Raw genomic sequence first — 21,074 nt, 5'->3', positions numbered from 1 at the left:
TGTTGTTGAGATAGATGAAGGGAGCCAGTAATAATTCGGATTCATTGCACACAGTGCAATGAATCCTATATAAACACCTCTAGACTGCTGTTTAATCACATTTTTAGCTTTTCTTTGCAAACGTCACCAAGATCTGTTTAAACCACTCAAGAAACCCCACTATTCTGTGAATCCCAGACACACAAGAAGATCAGAAAGCACACTTGTATCCACCTCATTATTCCTTTTTTAAGCTTTTTGCTGGAACTGACTATCTTAGTTATTTCTGAACATCCAGTAGTCTCACTGTATTCTGTAAATTGGTGCAGGGCCAAATTGATGTTGAATCTTATCATCGTTCAGCAATTTTTTAAAATCTTAGAATCATCTAATTTTTCTTTGGGAGTGCAATTTGATCATGCATATTTTCTTTTTGCAGATGTTTTCTTTTCTTCCGTATATGGCTTTGCCTTGATGTAGGCATTTTATTTGATTTACTGTTAGATCATTAGCTTTGATTCCTGCAATAAATTGTTAATAGTGCAAGATTTTTGACTGCTTTTGCTGAAACACTGAATATTCTATACTTCTGTAGTTGCTAAGATTTTGAGCGACTTTTTTCTTATGTATGGAACTAAATTCAGTGTTTTGTGGTGGCTTTTTGGTTGGGCACTTTGTACATTGTACAGGCTGGTAACTTTCTTTTTCTTGCTTTTACTGTGCAGGACTTTGGGACAGAATGCAGATAATGAAAGAAATTACAATCTGGAAAATGATGTGAACTTGGCCAGTTCTCTTCAGCAATATCTTAAATATCTTGGTATTCTCTCCCAGTCTGCAGCTACAAATTTGTATCCAAGGAAGACAAATGACAAAGCTTCTGTCAAGGTAGTATTGTTAATGTGGTTGCTATGTTCCATGATTCTGACTTCCTGTTTCTCTGAATTCTCCTTATTTTTCAATCTTCCTTTCTGTATCAAGACTGGGTATTGTTTCTTGCTGCCTCCTCCAATTAATTATCATACCTGGTCTAACAAGTTCTCTCCAAATGAGTTGAGTCAGCTTCAGTGTTGCAAATGATAGAGCTCTTCTAATCTGGAGTATTTTACCTTAATTAGACATTGATTGTATGTGATGAAGGAGGAAGAGTGGGATAGAGGTGCTTACATCTTCACTGCCTGACCTGAAGCCCTTCTAAAGGTATCTGAACTGTTCCTCTCCAAAAAGCTGGCTGCATTACCTTGTGAATTTTTGCTGGTGTTTTTGGTGCTTAGAATACAAGTAATGTAATACTTGAGAAGATTTTGGTAATGGATCTGATGAATTGTGCCTCAGCATTTCGTATTTCTCATTGATGGTAAAGGAAGCCTATTGTGACCAATTGAAATTCATATGTATACATTTTAAATATATGGATAGCTAGGAAGATAAATCACAACCATTAAATCTTAAGTGTTTGCTATGTTAAAAACCCACACAAAGGTCTGTGTGAGAACTGAACCATTTTTTTCTTTCCTAGAGAAAAATCTGTCTTGCTTTAAGATGGAGCTTGACAAATTTATAACAATTGTTAGATGAAGGGGTTGCATGTGACAGGCCCTTATAGCCGTATAGTTTTTGCTCATAAAAAATGTGTTTATCCAGAGCACTCTAGTATTTTAAAGAAATAGGCTGCTATTATAGCAATCCTTTAAAGAAACTGGTATGTGCTATTTGTGTTAATACAGTATAAATGCAACAGCCTTAGCTGAAAAAAAAGAAAAAATGAAATTTCAGGAAAAAATCAGGCAAAGAAAATATAGTGTCAAAGACAGACTGCTGTTTTTTTTCCAGGAAGTAATTCAGAGATACATATACTGCAGTGTATCTGCAACAGCAGCTCCCAACAGCACTAACAGTTGTATCAACTATTTAGTCATAACTGAAATGTTAATCTTGTCAGAAGCCACAAGTTTCCAGTTTCCCTGACTGGCATATATAGTGCTCATGATTTATGGTATTTGTCATTAGGTGTTTATCTGGGGTAAGAGAAACTTGCAGGCATTGGCAAGGAGGCTTTGGGGATGGATGAGTGACTACCTTCATGGGTTTTCTCCACTGTCTACTAATGTGTGCTGACTGCGGTAAGAATGCCCTGCTTTGAATCACTGGCTTTCAGAGACAAGAAAACTTGCTCAAGAAGTATTTCAGTGGGTCTGGTGCTGTCATGCAAGTTCATAAATAATCCATATGGCTGAGACCTTCTGTGGGGAAGCCTGCTGTGATAACACCACCCACCAACCTTATCGAGTGTTGCCATGGAGATGGGTACTCTGAAGCCTGGGGGAGTGGGATAAAGAGGAGAAAATCTGGGAATGAAGCACGTATAAGAGCAGACTGTACACTTCTATTTACTAAGGAGCATTTTGAAACAACACCCTTTGAGTCAGATGTGCTACCTATAATTTAAAATTTAAAAGAAAATTATCTTTAGTAATTAGTCATAAATTTTAAATGATCCTGCAGATATTTCCCTGTCCTCTGCAAATCAAATGCAACTGATATTCTTTAAAAAGAGAGGACACCATATTTATACCTTGATTCATAAATGTAATAAAAAATTTAAATGAAAGAGAAACCAGGACTTTGCTAATGCAGGAAGCAGAAAAAAAGCTGTAAAATTTCATGATTTGAGAAGTAGGAAGGAGAGAAACACAAGAGCTGCATTTGATATGGTCATACCACCTGAAATTGGAAATGGCTGTCATGCACTTTAATTGTATGCTTCAACAAAATTTTAGTATTTTATTTTTGCATTTTATATATGGATAATTTATGAACCTCTATTAAATAATTGTAGCAAGGTCTTATATTTTAAACTTTCTTGCACTTTCCTGATTAAAAGTAAGGGTAAGACAGAACTAGTTTACACTACTTAAACTTGTAAGTGCAGCTTTTGGGCCTTTGCCCTTCTTAAAAGTAATTTTCTTTCAAGTATATATTTACCTCTGTCACTTCATTCTTTCTGTCAGGAGGTAGGATATGTAACACTATTCTGGTTGCTTTGATACCTTACCTCCTGTGAAGTATAGCTGAATCTTGCAGAAATTTTGTGCTTTTAGGCAGACTTCCTGAGTGGATTCTGATCTATTCCAAAACTGTCATCAAAGGATTCTGCCCAAGAATTAAAAAAAAAAAAAGACTAAGAGGCCTTAAAAATACTTGTTATATCCAGAAGCATTATTTAGTATCTTACAAGGCTAGATGAGCTCCATCAGCCCAGGTTTGAAGAGAGGAGTTTTCCTTCTCCTAAATTCTGAGCAAGACTGTAATTTCCTGGGTCAATCTCCAGCGCCTGCTATCACGAGCCCACTGAGGCGCTTGGCGGCGCTGCGGTATCACTACGTCTAGGTGGGATTCTGACTTAGAGGCGTTCAGTCATAAACCCGCATTCCATCTAAGAGAAGGACTTACAAAACCTACGACCTTCGGGCTTTGCTGTCACCATCCTAGCTCGCTAAGCTTGACAGTTAAACCTCAGGTGTAAAGGGTGAGGCCAGTTCTGTGCACGCTGCCCTCACCTAAAAACTCTAGTGTGCAGGCTGGAAGGGCTTGCTCTCACTTGTCGGTATGGACAGGTGAGAGTCGAATCAGTTGGTGACAAGGTGCATGGGTAGCATCAGATCCAACCTTGCATGTGGGTGGACGAGCGCATGGGTAGCTTGAGGTTACTCAGGAAATGGCAGTCCTGGTCAGACACTCCCTGATTGCCTAAAGCATCCTTTTCAAACCAGATTTGCTTACCCCACTTGCCCTTGGTCATCGTGCTTGAAGTAAGCATGGTTAAAGCCCTTCCCAAAATCTTTGCTCATGAAGCCAAGCCATCAGTTTAGTATCTTAACATAAATATTTTTAATTAAACTGTTTTACAAACTTTTGATCTTTAGTTTTCCTGCTGTCTTCTTCATGTATTATCAGAATAAAACTACAGAGCTTCAAGATTACCAAGCAGACAGCACACAGAGTTATGGATGAAATTGTAAAATAAGACATGGCAAAACCTAAACTAGGTAACTCTTTTCCTGTTTCTTTTCCTCTAACAACTGTCCACTTAAGGACTGATAGAACAATGAGAGAAATAACACTAACAAACTTATATCATGTGATAGACCAAAATTCCTACCATGTCTACCATTTATTGCAGGAGTTTCTTTGAGTGATTTTTCAAGCACCTGAAGTCTATCACTAACTTAGAATTTTTTTCTCAGTATTTATGCAGTATCTACTGCAGACTGTAATTTAGCCAGTTGATAATGACTCTGCCAGTGGATAAATAGCAGTGAATCAGAAGATTTGGTGGGTCTGTTTCCTGAGGATTACAGTTACAAAGAACCATTTCTCTTCAGTTCAGCTGAAAAGAGTTGTTCAGAAAATGGGCACTTGGTGGCATTTGTTACTTAAGCATTAGCTAGTGGGTTTGGGGGTTTGTTTCATCCCTCCCCCACCCCCAAGGAAGGAGGGTTTTACCATTCACAAAACACTGCATTATCAGTCTCCGTGATTCTTTTCTGCCAAGCCTGGACTTAGTATGGAAAATAACATATAGCCAGGCACATATGCATAATGAGATAGCTTGGTTTATCTAGTGAGGCAAGAAATGCAGAGGCTTCAAATCACATGTGAATTCCCCAGCTCTTCTACCCTCCAGTTAGACCAATCTATATGTAAAAAAACCTCAACAATTAAAAAAAAAACCCAAACAAAAATCAAACCCAACAAAACCAGATCCCTGTAAAAAACACTACACTGTTGACATTCCTACAAAAACTGAGAGGCAGAGTTTTGCTGGGTTTGAAGGGACAGTACATAGCTGAGATTACTAAAGCCAGTTAGCTGTAGAAGGAGAGCTTGCTTGCTTTGCTGCTGATGACAGCCCTGCTGGTGAGCTCTGTGTGACCATTAGCATAGCAGGGGTATGTGGGAAACCTCGAGGAAATCTTCAAATAAAGGAGGTGGAAAAAGGAAAACATAGCTGTGCCCACAGTGGCTGTTACAACAGAGCAAAAAAGAGGCAGCAAAAGTGGTCAGTATGGAAACAAATGTTTGTGTTGTCTATTTTTCACCACCCTTTAGCCAAGACAGTGAGGTTTATAGTTTTCTTATAGTTTTCTAAATAAATCCAAATAGCTGCATTTGAATAGGTGCAAGAAAATGATTTTTAGTCACCACAGAAATAGTTTTGAAATGTTATCCAAATGTACTCAAAGCAGAAGAAAATAAACAAAAAAATAATTCAGCTGGAATTACTTGGTTTTGTTTTCCTGAATTAGCTATCAGTTTTACATATTATTCTCTTGCCTTCTGGTAGCCTGATTTGTGGATTTTTAAATGCATCAGGCTGACAAAAGTGCACTGTTTTGGTAACAGCCCTGCATTTCAGTGTTCATTTCAGGATTCATTTCAGAAATCATGGCTATAGCACACAGGAATCACATCTACCACACCACATGGCTGGACACTCACTTCCTCTCATTCTGGGGCTGGGTGCTTCATTGGCTCCTCTGGGAAACCTTCTGAAGAGGCTATAGGAATAAAGAAGTTGCCTGCTACTCTTGTGTTACTGCTGCATTTCTTGTTGCAGGGGTCTCTGTTTTATGGTTTAGGTTTTATAGCTAGAAAATTTGTGTGACTGCTGTTATTCTCTCCCCTCCATTTGGTTTCTGAGGTCTTCAGACCTGGGTCCTACCTGCTGCTAAGGTCTTTCCTGTGCTGGTGTGCCATTCAGGTCCTAGTATGTAGTAAAGAGAAAAAATTATCTGAGTCTTCTCAGGGAGTTTAATCCATTTTTAGTTTCTTTGGGTTTTAATTACTTACATTCATTTTCAAGGTAGACTTTATGTATAAAGGTTGTGATTGCGGAAATCCCCAAGTCTTAGGTATTGTTATAAATTTTAAAGCAAAGAGTTTAGGAAAAAAAAAAGAATATTTATGTGAAAGAAATTGCTAACAAAGGTCTTTGGAGAACCATTAAGGGAAAAAAGAAACAGATAAAGTGACTGGTTAGTGACAGAGACATATGGCTGGTTGTTAGATCAACAGTACAGTGCTGCTGAAAGGGGAGAAAGTAAAAACTGCTATGGCAGTCAGTTTGCTGGAATATAGAAGGGTACAAAGGTTAGACAAGGCATTTGGTAAAACTTTTACTTTAGTCCTTTGCACAAGAGGGAACCTTCCACCTGTTGTCCCCTTTCAGATTCAGGGAAAAGTACTCATGTTTTTACTGGGTTAAAAATTAGTTGATTGATGTGTTGTAATTGAACTGAAAGAACTAGGATGTATGATAATTATTAGAAAGGATTATTATTTATTTTAGAAAATCTGAGTGCACAAGTGCTCAAAGATGTACTCTTATCTGCAAATAATAGTTACTGTGATTAACAAGTAAGAAATTACAGTCATTGCTTATTTTAATCTGAAGCTTTAATTCAAAAAAGCAGGACCCTTATTTATCTAACACTGATTAAAATGATTGTATGGAATGAAGATCATAATAAATTTAATTTGATGGCTGACTCCTGAAAAGTCAAAAACCTGTCTGCAATGTATACATTTAAGCTCTGCCTATATAAATATGAAATTTAATATTTCATATCTGTGGGATTGTGTGTAAGAAAAGTTTAATACACCCTGTGCATAAAAACATTCATTAAAATATCAGAACTAATTGATCAAGGAGTGTCTCCCTGAAGCTACAGAGTTGCCCATCTGTTGGCATATCTACGTAACGATCATTAGAGTAATATCTGAACATCTCAGAAGCATTGATATATTTATTTACATGGTGCATTACATAGTAGAGAATAACTATACCTGGTGCATTACATAGTAGAGAATAACTAATACCCCTATGTCACAGATTAAATAGCTTTTCTGAGGGTGTGGAATAACTTTTTGGTAGAGTGTAGACTTAAATTTAAGCCTGAAATCCTGGAAAAAATACTTAATCTTTTGGATCATTCTCCTGTCCATGGCTCTTTTCAGTAATAAAGAAACATTAAACATCTCTTAACAAACAAAACCAAATCAAAACAGCCATAAAACCCAACAAACAAAATCTCATAATCACTAGAATAATATTGATTTGACCAAATACGGATGTATGTATTGGTGCAAGTCAGCCTAAACTCAATTTAACATCAGTGGAAAAAAATAAGGAATTTCCTAGTTGTTATACATCTATTTTAATTTAAATATATAAATTAGACATTGCAAATTCTATCCTGTTGGCCATCCTTCATGAATCTGGTGTAGACTGCAGGTTTTACTAGGAGGACTGATACCATGCATTCGAAGATCTAACCTAATCATGGCTGCAAAGCCTAGTAAAATTGCAGTCAAGCTGTTTGTGGCATAAATATACAGTCTGGTGATCAAATATGACCTGTGCTTATATTTTTGAGTTAATAATAGGTCAGGTGAAGATTCTAGTGCCAGTATTGTTCTCTTCAAGCCTTAGATCTAACACCAGTGTTTAGCTACAACCTATCAGTTTATCCACGTTGTACTGACAGAATTTCAATGTCTAACACAGAAATCATGATTTCCCTTATCACACAGCAATCTTGTAAAGAGTAATTATTTTTACAATGATCTGAAGATAAAAGCACTGTAGAGATGACATTATAAATGATGTGTGTCAAGTCTGGAGTTAATTAATTTCTAGTAATTCCCAGATGAAACATTGATAGTTTAAAAATCTCAAATACTGACTGGACAATAGGATTTACTTCTCTTTCAGATCCCTCCCAACCCCTTCAAAATCGACCCCTTTTTGCCAAATACCATGAGTTGGAAGGTTTTGTTTCTGTTATTTCTCTTTCAAGCTTGCTGTTTGTCTTCCAAATATTTACTCACTGTATTCAGTACACTGGGCTCAGTAAATAAAAGATGATGGAGCTGGTACAAACTTTAAAGTCTATTCCATATTTATTTTTAGATCAAACTCATCAAATGATAGAGTTCACAAAAACTGAAACATATCTAGTCTCTGTGTGAGTGTGCTGGTGTAAACATTTCAGGACACTGCAACAATAAATATGTTTTATGAGGGGAAACATCTTCACCTTACCACAAGCACTTGTCCAGCAAATGGTTGGTTGTTTTCAGTGGGGTTGTAAAGCAGTGTTGTAGACATGGACCCTGCAGATCTCTATTCACTTGCATTTCTCTGGGTAAAAATACTCTCTAAATTTATATATTAGAGTTATAAATATGCTGGGCTGCATCAAAAGAAGTGTGACCAGCAGGTCGAAGGAGGTGATCCTGCCCCTCTACTCTGCTCTCGTGAGACCTCACTTGGAGTATTGTGTGCAGTTCTGGTGTCCTCAACATAAAAAGGACATGGTACTGTTAGAACAAGTCCAGAGGAGGGCCACGAGGATGATCAGGGGACTGGAGCACCTCCTGTATGAAGAGAGTCTGAGAAAGTTGGGGCTGTTCAGGCTGGAGAAGAGAAGGCTGCGTGCAGACCTCATAGCAGCCTTCCAGTATCTGAAGGGAGCCTACAGGGATGCTGGGGAGGGACTCTTTATTAGGGACTGTAGTGATAGGACAAGGGGTAACGGGTTGAAACTTAAGCAGCAGAGGTTTAGATTGGATATAAGGAAGAAATTCTTTCCTGTGAGGGTGGTGAGGCACTGGAATGAGTTGCCGAGGGAGGCAGTGAATGCTCCATCCCTGGCAGTGTTCAAGACCAGGTTGGATGAAGCCTTGGGTGATATAGTTTAGGTGAGGTGTCCCTGCCCATGGCAAGGGGGTTGGAACTAGATGATCTTGAGGTCCTTTCCAACCCTAATTATTCTATGATTCTATGAATTGGTGCTAATGTGCTCGACTTTTGGCAGATTAAGATCTTCATGTTTCTGTGCAAATCATCTTTAGATAATGAGTTAGCTCAATATAACAGCATATGCCTACAGAAAATGTGTTTAAACATCATTCACTGAAACCTTAAGTAACAGACTTATTGACATATGAGCAAACTGTTCTCAAACAAGGGAAGCTGAAATACCCTCCTATATCTACCGTCACTGATCACCAGGCTGCACAGTTTCTACCTTCTGCTGGAGGCTGACTGTCACTTTTTGGTTCCTGTTGGTAATGTTAAGGAGCTTCTGAACACAGTAGCTTGGCAGAGATAAAGCTGCCTCAAGTCTATATCCTCATATGTAGCCAATAGCCAGGTGAAACAGGTACTGCGAACAGACACCACGGGACCCATGGGAGCCTGTTGGCACTGGTCAGGTTATTGATGTTCATCTACCTGTAATTTTTTTCTATATATATATTTCATCCTTTACATGTTGGGACAAGTTAGGTTATCATGTAACCTGATGTGTGAAAACTAACATGTTTTTGGTTATGATGAGCTAATGATGAATACTGAGGAAAGATGATGCAGTACTCCTTTTACACCAAAAGAAACTTTGTTTAAATTCATAGCACAGAGATTTGTCAGAAACACAGGTAGCAACAAGCAGTTAGTTATGAAGACTAAAGCCAGTAAGTTCCTTGGCAGTACAACAAACAGCAACTACTAATAAAAATTATTCATGTAAAGAATCTGTTGGAGAAGGTTAAAGGGCAAGCATGACGCTAAGATCATTCCAAAAGAGGTCAAAAATAACGGAGAGCATGGAGACTTAAAAGTTAATTTCTTAAATACATTAAAGAAGCCAATGTATTTATCCTCTCTTTTTTCTCTAGTTTTTGAGAATTATTTTGTTTAAGAGTGACAGAATATGCTGCTCACAATCAAATCTCTGTCAGCTGAAATTACCGCAGTAGATTTTTGGATGGTATACAGTCAGACTCCAGACAATCCTGTTATGCTGCAGTTTCACAACCAGAATTAAGAAGCAAATTGATCACTAGTTTTGATCAAAGGAGACTTTGAGGACCTCTTTTGCTTGATCAAGCTTTTGACACTGCAGACTACAGGGTGTTAATTAACAATCTTTGCCATCTTTACTTCTCTGATGTAGTTCTTAAATGGTTTCAAAGCTGTTGTAATTCTCAGATAGAAAATAGGAGATAGTTACAGAAAATTATTAGCGAAATGGTAGGTCAGATGAGATGACTGTAACAGTGCCTGTTGCCTTAGCCCATGAAACTCTGAGAAGACCATGGTATCATGCTATCCCATCGCTGCAGGAGGCAGTGGTTTGGTCTTTTTAACATTTTCTGGGTTCTGAATTAGTTTTCCAAGTTCCTGGGGGTTTTTTTTATGCAGTGATTTCTTGCATGGAATAATACCATTTTCCATAGTAAAATTAAAATGTCATTATCAGCTGGTAGAAAAGGCTTTTGCTCCACTGTTGCTAAGAAAATTTAATTCTTTCATTGGCTTTACCTATTGTTTTCAGATGAACCTAACACTGAATTTGATGCAGAGTGTGAAACATTATGTTACACAGAGGCTTATAAAGCCACGTTCCCCCCTTTCAGCTACCTTGGAACATAGCTGGAAGCCTGCTAAGATATCCTTCTGGCAGTGCAGCACTCTATGAGAACAGCAGCTGAAAGAATGAAGGCTTTGTTAGCATGCGAATGGCTACTTCAGTTCTGATGCTCTAAGGACACAGATGTACTGCTCCTCAGCTCCATTCCAGGGATTTTTGCACTGTAATTTACTCCATGACACCCTTTAGGCCTTTGACTTTCAATGTTGGCTGGATTTCTCTCAAAGTAAAGGTAAATTGAGGTGACAAATTTACAGCCCACATTTTGATCTAGCAGTCAGGCAGTGCCACCTGTGCTCTTGTTTAGTTAAGGGTTCACATGTGAGTATATGTATTTTCTATTTAGTGAGTTTGCATAAAGCAAGCATGTGTGGGTCACAAAGTATCTAGAATGCTTCTGGTAGAAGCTAGACTTCTTTCACTCCACAGGGTGAGTTAAAATATGAGATTGTTTCATTTTTGGTAGCATTTAGAAACTTTTCTTTCATCCCACCAGTGGTGAGGGAGGGTCTGGTTCCAGTGTTTGTTGTGGTTTTATTTTCTAATTTCAGAGAACATGTTGCCACTATCTCAAATAGACACAGTAAATAAAGTACTGTGGTGGAATCATGGTCCAACCAAGCACAGGTGGTAGCAGACAAATCTGAAAATGCATCAAACAGAAAAAAGGGAAATTAAATTGAGGAAGATTCCTTCTTTATGCATTCCTAAGGTATTTTTTGTTATCTCTGTATGCCTTCAAGATTTAGATAATGTATCCTCAAGAAAGGAGGTATTTTTTCATAATTTCATTCTTTCTGCTCTTGGACGAAGTATTCAAATCAATCTACCCCTTAGTGAATATATTGAACAGTATTTATCTGTACCTTGGGTTCTATGTGTCTAATCCTTGGGGTTTTTTTTTGTTTTGTTTTGTTTTTTTTATTAAGAAAATTTGTGGTCCATAGACTATTGCACAGTGCTTCTGCATGATGTAATTTAATATGCCCTTCTGTGAACTTTCATGCAGAAAATGTCAGTTACTTACATACCTAAAACGTACAAGACGTGTGCCCTAACAGTTCTATCTTCAGAAAGGTTAGTGAGTGGGGTTTTTTGATAATGTGTGAATTATTGAGATAGGTTATTTGAAAGGTGGTGATGGAAACTCCTGTGCAGATAGAAAATAAGATTTTTTTTTCTTTTAACTGAGTTTTTTTAGCATTTCAGAGTACTTCTTAAAGATGTTCTGTAAGTGGCATGAGATAATTGAACGGTATCTGACCTATTAAAATAATTTGTTCCTGATGGTAATAGGGACTTCTCTTTTGATCCTATTCGGTATAAACCATTTGTGTGGTAACTGGATTATTCTTTCTTAGTTCTGCACATTTCATTTATTGTTTGTCTTTTTTTTTTTTTTGGCTATTACTGTCAGAATTTTATGTAAACCCACTTTATTCAATGCTGAAACTCATTTTCTTTTTAAAATTTTCTTGCTCCCTGTTTCTTTCTGCTTCTGTATAATGTTAGCAGCTTGTCTAAAAGAACCAACATGGGATTTTACAGTGTCTTCTTTTCACTGACCATGGATTATGCCATTTAACTTTGAAGTACATCAAACTAGAAATTTACATATTCAGGAAGTTAGATTGCAAAAACACTTCAAATAAGATTATCATAGGGCTCTGCAATTGTTACGAATAACTTAAGATGTAAATTGTCATTGGATTCTAAACTACATATATTTTTCTATCTTTTTCTGTAAAAAATAGATTATTTTTCCCATGCCACTTAGATAAACCCATAGTCTATGGTTGCATTTATCTGTGCTACAATTTTAGATGGATTACACCTTGTATATTTTAGTTGGCACATATACTTTTGATGCTATGTTTTGTTTGCGATATGGCCAGTAAGGAAAAGGATTTTTCACCTCCAAGTTGAGGATTGCCATACAGCTGTGACACCACTTTAATTAAGTTGGACTAAGGTACATCAGATGGACTGGTATGGGAGTGCACTGTGAAAACAGCTGAGCTGTCAGTGCTGTACTTTAATTAGAACTTCTAATATTTCATCCTTTACTTACCTGAAGTGTGACCTGTCAAGCTGCTGAGAGGCTGCCCCTCCTTGATAGAGGTGCAGCTCTGAGCCCAGGACTGGCACTTACTTGTATCCAATTTGCACGCAATCATTTGGAGTTTTTTCTTGTTTTATTTCTTGATGTACTTGTTGTCTGCAAGAGCAGGAAATTGCAGATTTGTTAATGTGAAAGGATATTTGGACTTGTTAAACAGCTAATCAAAAGCCAGCCGCACCTCCTAACCCTAATCTTTCAGAAGCTATGTCAGAGTCTAGAGCAGTTTTGCCCACCCTAAGACTTGATTTGTTAGTAAAGCTTTAGAGGCAAAAGAGGCAGCCACATATAGGACAGAGATCCAAATTAGGGTACAGTTACACAAGATGGATTGAGCTGACTTGATGTCTTTCCATGGCTGAATGGGGAATGTCATCTTCTCTGTCATGTTTCTCCCTTTCTCAGCACCCTGTTTTTCCTTTCCTAGTCACAGGATTATAGGATGGTTTGGGTTGGAAAGGACCTTAAAGATCACCTAGTTCTAGTGCTCCTGGACAGGTTCTAATAGACCAGCTTATTCAAAGCCCCATCCAGTCTGGCCTTGAACACTTCCAGGAATGGGGCATCCACAGCTTCTCTGGGCAACCTCTTCCAGTGTCTCACCACCCTCATAGTAAAGCATTTCTTTCTAATACTTTATCTAAATTTAAACTCTGTCAGTTTAAAGCCATTAACCCTTCTATCACTACATGCCTTTGTAAAGAAGACCCTCTCCAGCTTCTTGTAGCCACCTTCAGGTACTGGAAGACTATTATAATGTATCCCGTGAGCCTTCTCCAGGCTGAACAACCCCAACTCTCTCAGCATGTCTTCATAGGAAAGGTGCTCCAGCCCTTGGATCATCTTTGTGGCCCTCCTTTGGAATTCCCCAAGCAGGTCCACATCCCTCTCATGCTGAGAGCTCCAGAGCTGAACATACTACTATAGGTAGTGTCTTGTGAGACGGGAGTAGAGAATCACCTACCTCAATCTGTTGGACATGCTCCTTTTGACACAACCCGGCATATGGTTGGTTTTCTGAGCTGTAAGCACACACTAGCATGTCATGTTGAGCTTCTTGAAATAAAGATAGGTAAAGATCACCATGTTCCAACCCCCCTGCCATGAGCAGGGACAACTCCCACTAGTCTAGCTTGCTCAAAGCCCCATCCAACCTGGCCTTGAACACTTGCAGGGATGGGGCAGCCACAACTTCTCTGGGCAACCCCTTCCAGTGTTGCACCACCCTCAGAGTAAAGGATTTTTTCCTAATAGCTAATGTGTATCTATGCTCTTCCAGCTTAAAGCTATTCCCCCTTGTCCTATCATTACTTGCTCTTACAAAAAGTTCCTTTCCACCATTCTTGTGCCCAGAATGTCCTCCAAAAGGTGTCAGTTTAGAGAGTACAAGGGTAAGAAAGGCAGATGGCAGTTTATGTGAATTCTCTGTAAACTGCTTGGTGTGTCTGGGACTGCTTTGTGCCAAGCTCTGCTGTATCTTCTAGGGTGTGAGTATCATTAGAGACTTAATTACCCCATAAAAAGGGCCACAGAAATTGAGAGATAAATACATAAGACTAGTAGGTTTTTTACATCTAGGATTTGCTATTAAGTATGTAAACAGCTTTCAACTTATATTTTGACAACTGGCTTCTCTCTAGGTGTTGATCAGAGCAGTGCATACCCTGCAGCTGGAGCACTGAACCAGAGCTACATTGCTGTTGTTTGATACATTTCCCAGGGGATATTAAAATATTTCATACACAAAGATACTTGATCTCTAGCTCTGTATTCTTTGACAGTGTCTTACTCTAGCCCAATTTCTTGGCATTAACAAAACATGTTTCTATGTTAAAGACCACCTGAAGAAGTCAAAAGTTTTGCGTTGGTGTATCACAATCAAGTTTTTTTGTTTGGTTAGGGTTTTTTGTTTGTTTTGTTTTTATTTAAATAAAGTTGCATAAGCCATAAATATAGAAATCATGGAATGGACCTCTTCAGTCATTTATCAGGGGGAGAATAACCCTCTTGGAAAGCAGTAGTCAGAGATACATGTTATAAAATCAACTGCTTCTTATCAAAATACATAAATATGTTCATATGGAGAGCAAAATTATTGTTGATAAATAAAATAAACAAAAAATACATTGTTGGTTTGAATTCTTAGGTTTTGGTAAGTATCCTGAAAAAAAAAGAAGTCTGTAAAAAGCAAAGGGAAAGTGGCGTTACTGAATTTTAATTTTGTCCAACTGAATAGAAATAGTGCAGATACAGTTAACATCAAGTTTGAATTGTATCATTCCCTTTCTAATCTCTTTCTCTTGCTTTTTAATAATTTCTTACGCAGTTTTACAAAATTTGTACAAAATGATGTCTCTTTAAAGCAAATTTTGCAATTTGCAGTTTGTGATCTATATACACATTATGGGTTCTAGTTTTGTTTTCCTGGTTGGTAAAACACTAAGGGTTATGCCCCTTATTCCTGCATAACAATAATCATTACAAAGCCATAATGACCCAGTCCTTTTTTCCCCCTTATTCTCTCTCTAGAGCTACATATATAATGATCCTATCAGGTACTACATGATGCAAAAGCCCAAAGAAAGAGCAAGTGCTTTGTCCCATGCATCAACAATCCATCAACAGCATGCTGACAATCTCCATGGGAGGGCCTCCAACTCACATCAGCCAGACAAGTTCTCGCCAGAGTCAGAAATGGAGCTTGACCAAAAAACTCTGATGGCTGCGCTGCACACATACATCACTCAGAACCTGTCAGCACAAAGCAATGATAAAAGCTCTCACAGCAGGACTAAAGGCTCTCAGATTTATGCTGATAAATTCTACTCTTCACAAGCCAGTCCTTTTGATGGAAGTTTTGCCAAAGGAAAAGCAGAGAATCTTAAAATGAAGAAACTGATCCAACCAAGACCTGCATCTGGAGTGCTGGGGCCAACCCCTGAGATGCTGAATCATAAATCTGCTTCCATGGACAATCCAAAGGACCCTTTGAGTGTAGTGGATGGTAAAGTTGATACTTTCTTTTTTCAACTTATCTAAAGTTTCCCTTATATTTACTAAGAACTTTTGAGGGAAGGAAAAAAAAATAAAATTAGACATTCTGATAGGTCTCCTACTATTGGGATATTTATATCTACCATAATACAGTAATAATGTTCACCAGTCTAACTACTCTTTCCCTAAAAACATCTACCCACATTCTTCAACCTACCTTCCATATGCATGCAGAAATATATGGCACTCAGTAAGATGAAGCATTTATGTAACTTGTTATATTTTCAAGCATTCTACCAACAACACATGATTATGGGTATATCTTTGCTATCAAACCTGTTTTTATGCAGGCATCCCACACTATATATAGGTAATGTAGAAATGCCTGTTTTTCTTTCAGTTTCTCTGTATTTAACTAGAAATCCAAGGACCATGTGTAAAATTCAAAATTAGACATAGAAATTAACATTGAGAAGACAGGTGGGAGGAGTTTGTGAGTTATGTGGATAGGTGGATACAGAATAATAAAAGAAGGTGAGGTTACATCTAGTTTTGGCTGGATATTCTATAGCAAACAATGCATCTGATGAATTTTTATTTATTATTTTTTTGCTAATGTTGTTTAACAGTGACCACATCCTGATGTCTTTTGTATGTGATAGTGTGACAAAGGTATTTTGTCAAACAAAACACGTAAGGTGAAGTGTTACATCTCATGGGATGACATTATATAGGCTGAGCGCTGCTTTGGAAGACAAGATGGGTCTTCACATTATGGATGGGGATCACACTGAGTTTAGAAAATAACTCTTTTCCACTTTGTTTCCTTAAACTAATCTAACTATTGACATTATTCCAATAGTTCAGAATGCCTGAAAATTAAAGAATGGATCCTTAGCCATTGCTAAGCAGTTACATCTGTTACAGTGTAGTTCCCACTATCCCAATGGATTTTGATGATATGTAAAAGGGTTTCTTTGAATCCCTTCTGTAGTTAATACCATCCATAAAGTTTGTTTTTGTTTATTTTGCTGATTTGTTAGGGTTTTGTTTGTTTTGTTTGTTTGTTTTGTTTGTTTGGTTTTATCTTGTTTTTTTGTTTGTTTGTTTTTGTTGTTGATGAGGGGTTTTTTTGTTTAACAAAATCCCAGAACACACAGAAATGTCAAAGTTTCAGCAGAGGAAAGATAATGCTTGCAATCTAAAAGATGTACAGAAGTGAAAGCATTCTTGGTATGGTGCCCAGAGATAATAGGTTTCAAGGAACAAGCTATAATGTAAAATCAGATCCAGGTGGCACTGTGAGTCTCTTGCACAGGTTAGACAGTTTTGTTGCTAGACTCAAAACAAACTAGGCACATGCTGGTTTCATTATCCTCCAGCTGTTCCACTTCACCTTTCCTGGTAGGAGCTAACCGGAGAAAAAAATGCTTAACACTTAGAGGGAATAACATGTTTCACAATTCATTGGGTTGTGCTACTTTGACTTCAACATACATAATGTGCCCTGTAGGAACTTCTTCCATTGCATTAGCTTTTAAATGTTGCATAGACATAAAATTATGAATTGTTTGAGTAGCAAATAATATGGTTTCCTTTCTGGTTTTGAGCTGCTTAGTAGTCTCGTAAGGAAGCAGTGAGGACAGACCCCAGCATATTTGTTGTTCCAAATGCTATCCATTGAAATGATGATTTGGATTTGCCAGGCTGAGTGTGCCATCCATTTCTGCTTTTAATCTCTCTTCAGTCTCTCTGGTGCTTTAGGATTTTTGTATGCTGGAGGATTGTTTCCCTCATGCACTCTCTAAACCACAGAAATGTTGAAAATCTGGAAAGCATGGGGTGCAGTCACACAAGCTCAGTTCTCTGCAGACACAGGAACGTGACTGGGAGAACAATCCAGAAGGTACTAAGCAGATTAGCACTGAGAATTGCTGCAAAACAGTGGCAGGTAAATTAGCTAACAAGGCACCCTAAGGGAGAAATACAAGAGAAGGAAATGTGAAGCTATTTTTCTATCAGATTTAGAAACCATTACCTCTAAGAGTAGCATGATGTGTGTGGGACTGCCTTTGTAGTCACTGTGCAACACTGGAATCGTCAATCTGTCTTCTGCACCAGCTGTATTTAGAATTTGGCTCAGTTTTAAGTGATTTGTTCCAGTCTACTCATTGTTGGTATATTAAATATTGCAGAATACATTTCTCCATTGCGTTGGAACCGTCACAAAATTAGTAATTCGGGTTGTTTGTTGTTTTCTTTTTTCCAAAAAATACCAAAGTTCTATATTTATAGTGCAAAGATATTTTTCCACATCCACTGTCTTGCAAAGCTGTGGTCATCAATCCGTATGGTGCTCAGCTGTGGAGTACAGCTAATATGGTCAACAGGGTGATATGGTATAAGAAGACATACCACTCTGTGGAAATGCTGACAAAGCTACTGCTGCCATGCCATGTGGCTGTCAGGCAAGCTGGTTTTGGCAGTTGTGTCAATGGGGTATGGAACTTGATTTATATCCTGTACAATAAAAAGCTGTTTTCCCTTGCTACGCTGCTACTAGGGAATTCTACTGGTGAAGCTGGTATTGAAAAATACATACTCTAAGATATACTTGCCTTTACTGTCATCATGGTTCCAAGCCAACTGTGAAAAACAACTTGCCTTCTTCAGTTTGGATGCTGGAGCTAAGGGAGAAATCTGATTTGCAGTACAAGCCCTTTGAAACACGGCTGAGCATTGCCGATTCTATTTCAAAGGGGTCAGTGGGGAAATATAAAGTGCAAGTACATGTGCTGCTGAAGTCATGTGCCATTACAGTATCCAACTGCTGTTTGGTCTTTCTCCAACAATATTTTCTGATTTTAATAAATTCATTGTAATTTCCTTAAATTACCCAGAGGTGTTTGTAAATATTGCACTGATATCAGCCTTATCCAAAATATGCAAATACTATAGAAACATGGACAAATGCCATAACAAGTGGAAACACCCATATTTAAAGCGGACATGTATTAACATTATATCAGTAACCTTATGAAGTTAGCAAGACTCTTTATGTAGACTTCCATTTCACAAGGCTGTTACAAACATTTTGCTAACAGTTCCTCCTAGTGTACGGAAAGCATGATGCTCCTCATAGAATCATAGAATGATTAGGGTTGGAAAGGTCCTTAAGATCATCTAGTTCCAATCCCCCTGCCATGGGCAGGGATGCCTCACACTAGATCATGTTTCCCAAGGCTCTGTCCAACCTGGCCTTGAACACTGCCAGGGCTGGACCATTCACCACTCCTTTGGGCACCTCTTTCAGTGCCTCACCACCCTCACAGTAAAGAACTTCTTCCTTATATCTAACTTGAATTTCCCCTGTTTAGGTTTAAACCCATTTCCACTTGTCCTATCACTGCAGTCCCTGATGAAGAAATCCTTTATGTGCACCACAGGAACTTTATCTGCCTCCACAGTACATAGAAGTTCTGGTTGGGCCAGCCCTGTTGGCAGATCCTCTGGTGTTGACCAACCAGGTGGCCTTTGCTAAATGTGTATCCCAATGTTTGAAAGCCCCACCACCCATTGCTCTCAGTGTAATTTTTAACAGCCCATTGTAACATTCAATTTTCCCAGAGGCTGGTGCATGGTAGGGGATGTGATATACCCACTCAATGCCATGCTCCTTGGCCCAAGTGTCTATAAGGTTGTTCCGGAAATGAGTCCCATTGTCTGACTCAATTCTCTTTGGGGTGCCGTGTCACCACAAAATCTGTTTCTCAAGGCCCAGAATAGTGTTCCAGGCAGTGATGTGGGGCACAACATATGTTTTCAGCCATCCGGTGGTTGCTTCCACCATGGTAAGCACATGGCACTTGCCTTGGCGGGTTGGTGGGAGTGTGATATAGTCAATCTGCCAGATCTCCCCGTATTTGTGTTTCAGCCATCATCCTCCATACCACAGAGTCTTTAACCACTTTTTCACACTCATGAACAACCTGGGTGATAGTGTCCATTGTTAAGTCCACCCCTTGATCACAAGCCCGTCTGTATGTTTCATATCTGCCTTTGATGGCCTGAGGTGTCACAGGCCCACTGGGCTAAAAATAATTCACCCTTATGTTGCCAGTCTAAATTCATCTGAGCCACTTCAGTCTTAGCCAGTAATGCCTAAGTTTTACTAACACTGATATAAGTATTTAGGAGATTGTTTGATGAACTTCGCCCAGGTGGCATTAACAAAGGCAGGAATAGCTGCATCAGAGGAGCAGAAGGCTCCTCTATAGGTTTGTTATAGAACGGATGGCCTGGGGCTATTCATTTTCTCATGTGATTCCATGCCCTGCTCCCCCTTTCCATTTTGTTTGAGATTGAGACTGCTTTGTTGTTGACTGTGAACCTGTGTAAGTGAACTAGGAAGATAAGTCTTGGCTAAGATAATAGGTACAGAGAAATGCTGGTTAAGAAAAAATGAAGCCAAATGGAAATGACAAAACTATATTGACTGCATGTTGTTGAGTAGCTCAGTGGTTGGTCTTGGCAGCTGGCTATGAAATAACAGAAATAAACAAAATCTAGTAATGCTACGTTAATAGCTTTTTGAATTATATATGTCCTGAAATATAATTATCTTTTAAGATGTATGTTCAAATATTTATGCCTTATTTGAAAAGTTTTAGTTTTGATTTGCAGCTGGCATACTCTGTCTTTTCTGATTTTATTAGCTCTGATCCAATAATTTAGTATTTTCTGTCAGGTTATTGTCTTTATCAGACAATAAAACATAAGAACAGAAAAGATTGGCAAGCAGATGCAAGGCGTCTGTGGTAATCTGGCAATGCTAGCATTTCCAGCAGCTTAATTTACCACATTGCTGCTCTGAGTAACATTTTCTCCAAATGTTCATCTTCCAGGTAGCTGTTGTACTTCTCAAAAACATTTATTGAACTCAGTGTGATGAAGTCTAGTGAAAACTTTTATTGCTGTTTGGATCAATTTGCTCTCATAGATTATGTTCACAAACAAAAACATTTGGTCATTATGTTTTTACTATATGATTAGATTCATAACAGGGGATGGATATAGTACAACAAAATGTGAAAAGTATTCAGTTTTCTGAGAAGCATTACTCAGTTTTCTTCAAACTTTAGTCCTAATTTTGATGCCTCCAGATATCTTGGCCCAGAGAGTTTGGCATAAATTGTAAAATTAAATGTTTTATTCTAATAATTGAATACTTGCTTTCCTGTACAAAGCACTCTGTTATTTCAGAAGGATACCAAGACTTTGTTGGCTGCCACAGCTTAAAGCAGCATTATAGATTTAACCTATCTTTTTATTGATAGCTGCACTTAAGTGTGTTTACAATTAGGGTTTTTAAAATATTTTGAAAGTTCACAGCATATGGCCTCAGCTCAATTTTATAATGAAATCAGTAGAATTTTGTGATATCAATAAGGTAGATTATTGGAAAGATATATCTGTTTAGCCTG

General features: G+C 38.1%; 1 protein-coding gene across 1 annotated transcript in view; it reads left to right on the top strand.

Annotated features, from left to right (window-relative positions):
- Positions 1-21,074, top strand: part of PTPRN2 (protein tyrosine phosphatase receptor type N2) — a 659,546-nt gene that overhangs the window by 237,892 nt on the left and 400,580 nt on the right. The window contains exons 5-6 of the mRNA XM_031042861.2: positions 705-867; positions 15,127-15,601. Of these exons, the coding sequence (XP_030898721.2) occupies positions 705-867; positions 15,127-15,601 (638 nt within the window). The remainder of the gene's footprint in view (positions 1-704; positions 868-15,126; positions 15,602-21,074) is intronic.

Source organism: Melopsittacus undulatus, chromosome 1, assembly GCF_012275295.1.
Source record: "Melopsittacus undulatus isolate bMelUnd1 chromosome 1, bMelUnd1.mat.Z, whole genome shotgun sequence".
NCBI classification, from domain to species: Eukaryota; Metazoa; Chordata; class Aves; order Psittaciformes; family Psittaculidae; genus Melopsittacus; species Melopsittacus undulatus.
Note: the sequence above shows the minus strand (reverse complement) of the source record. Positions and strands in the feature narration are given on the sequence as shown.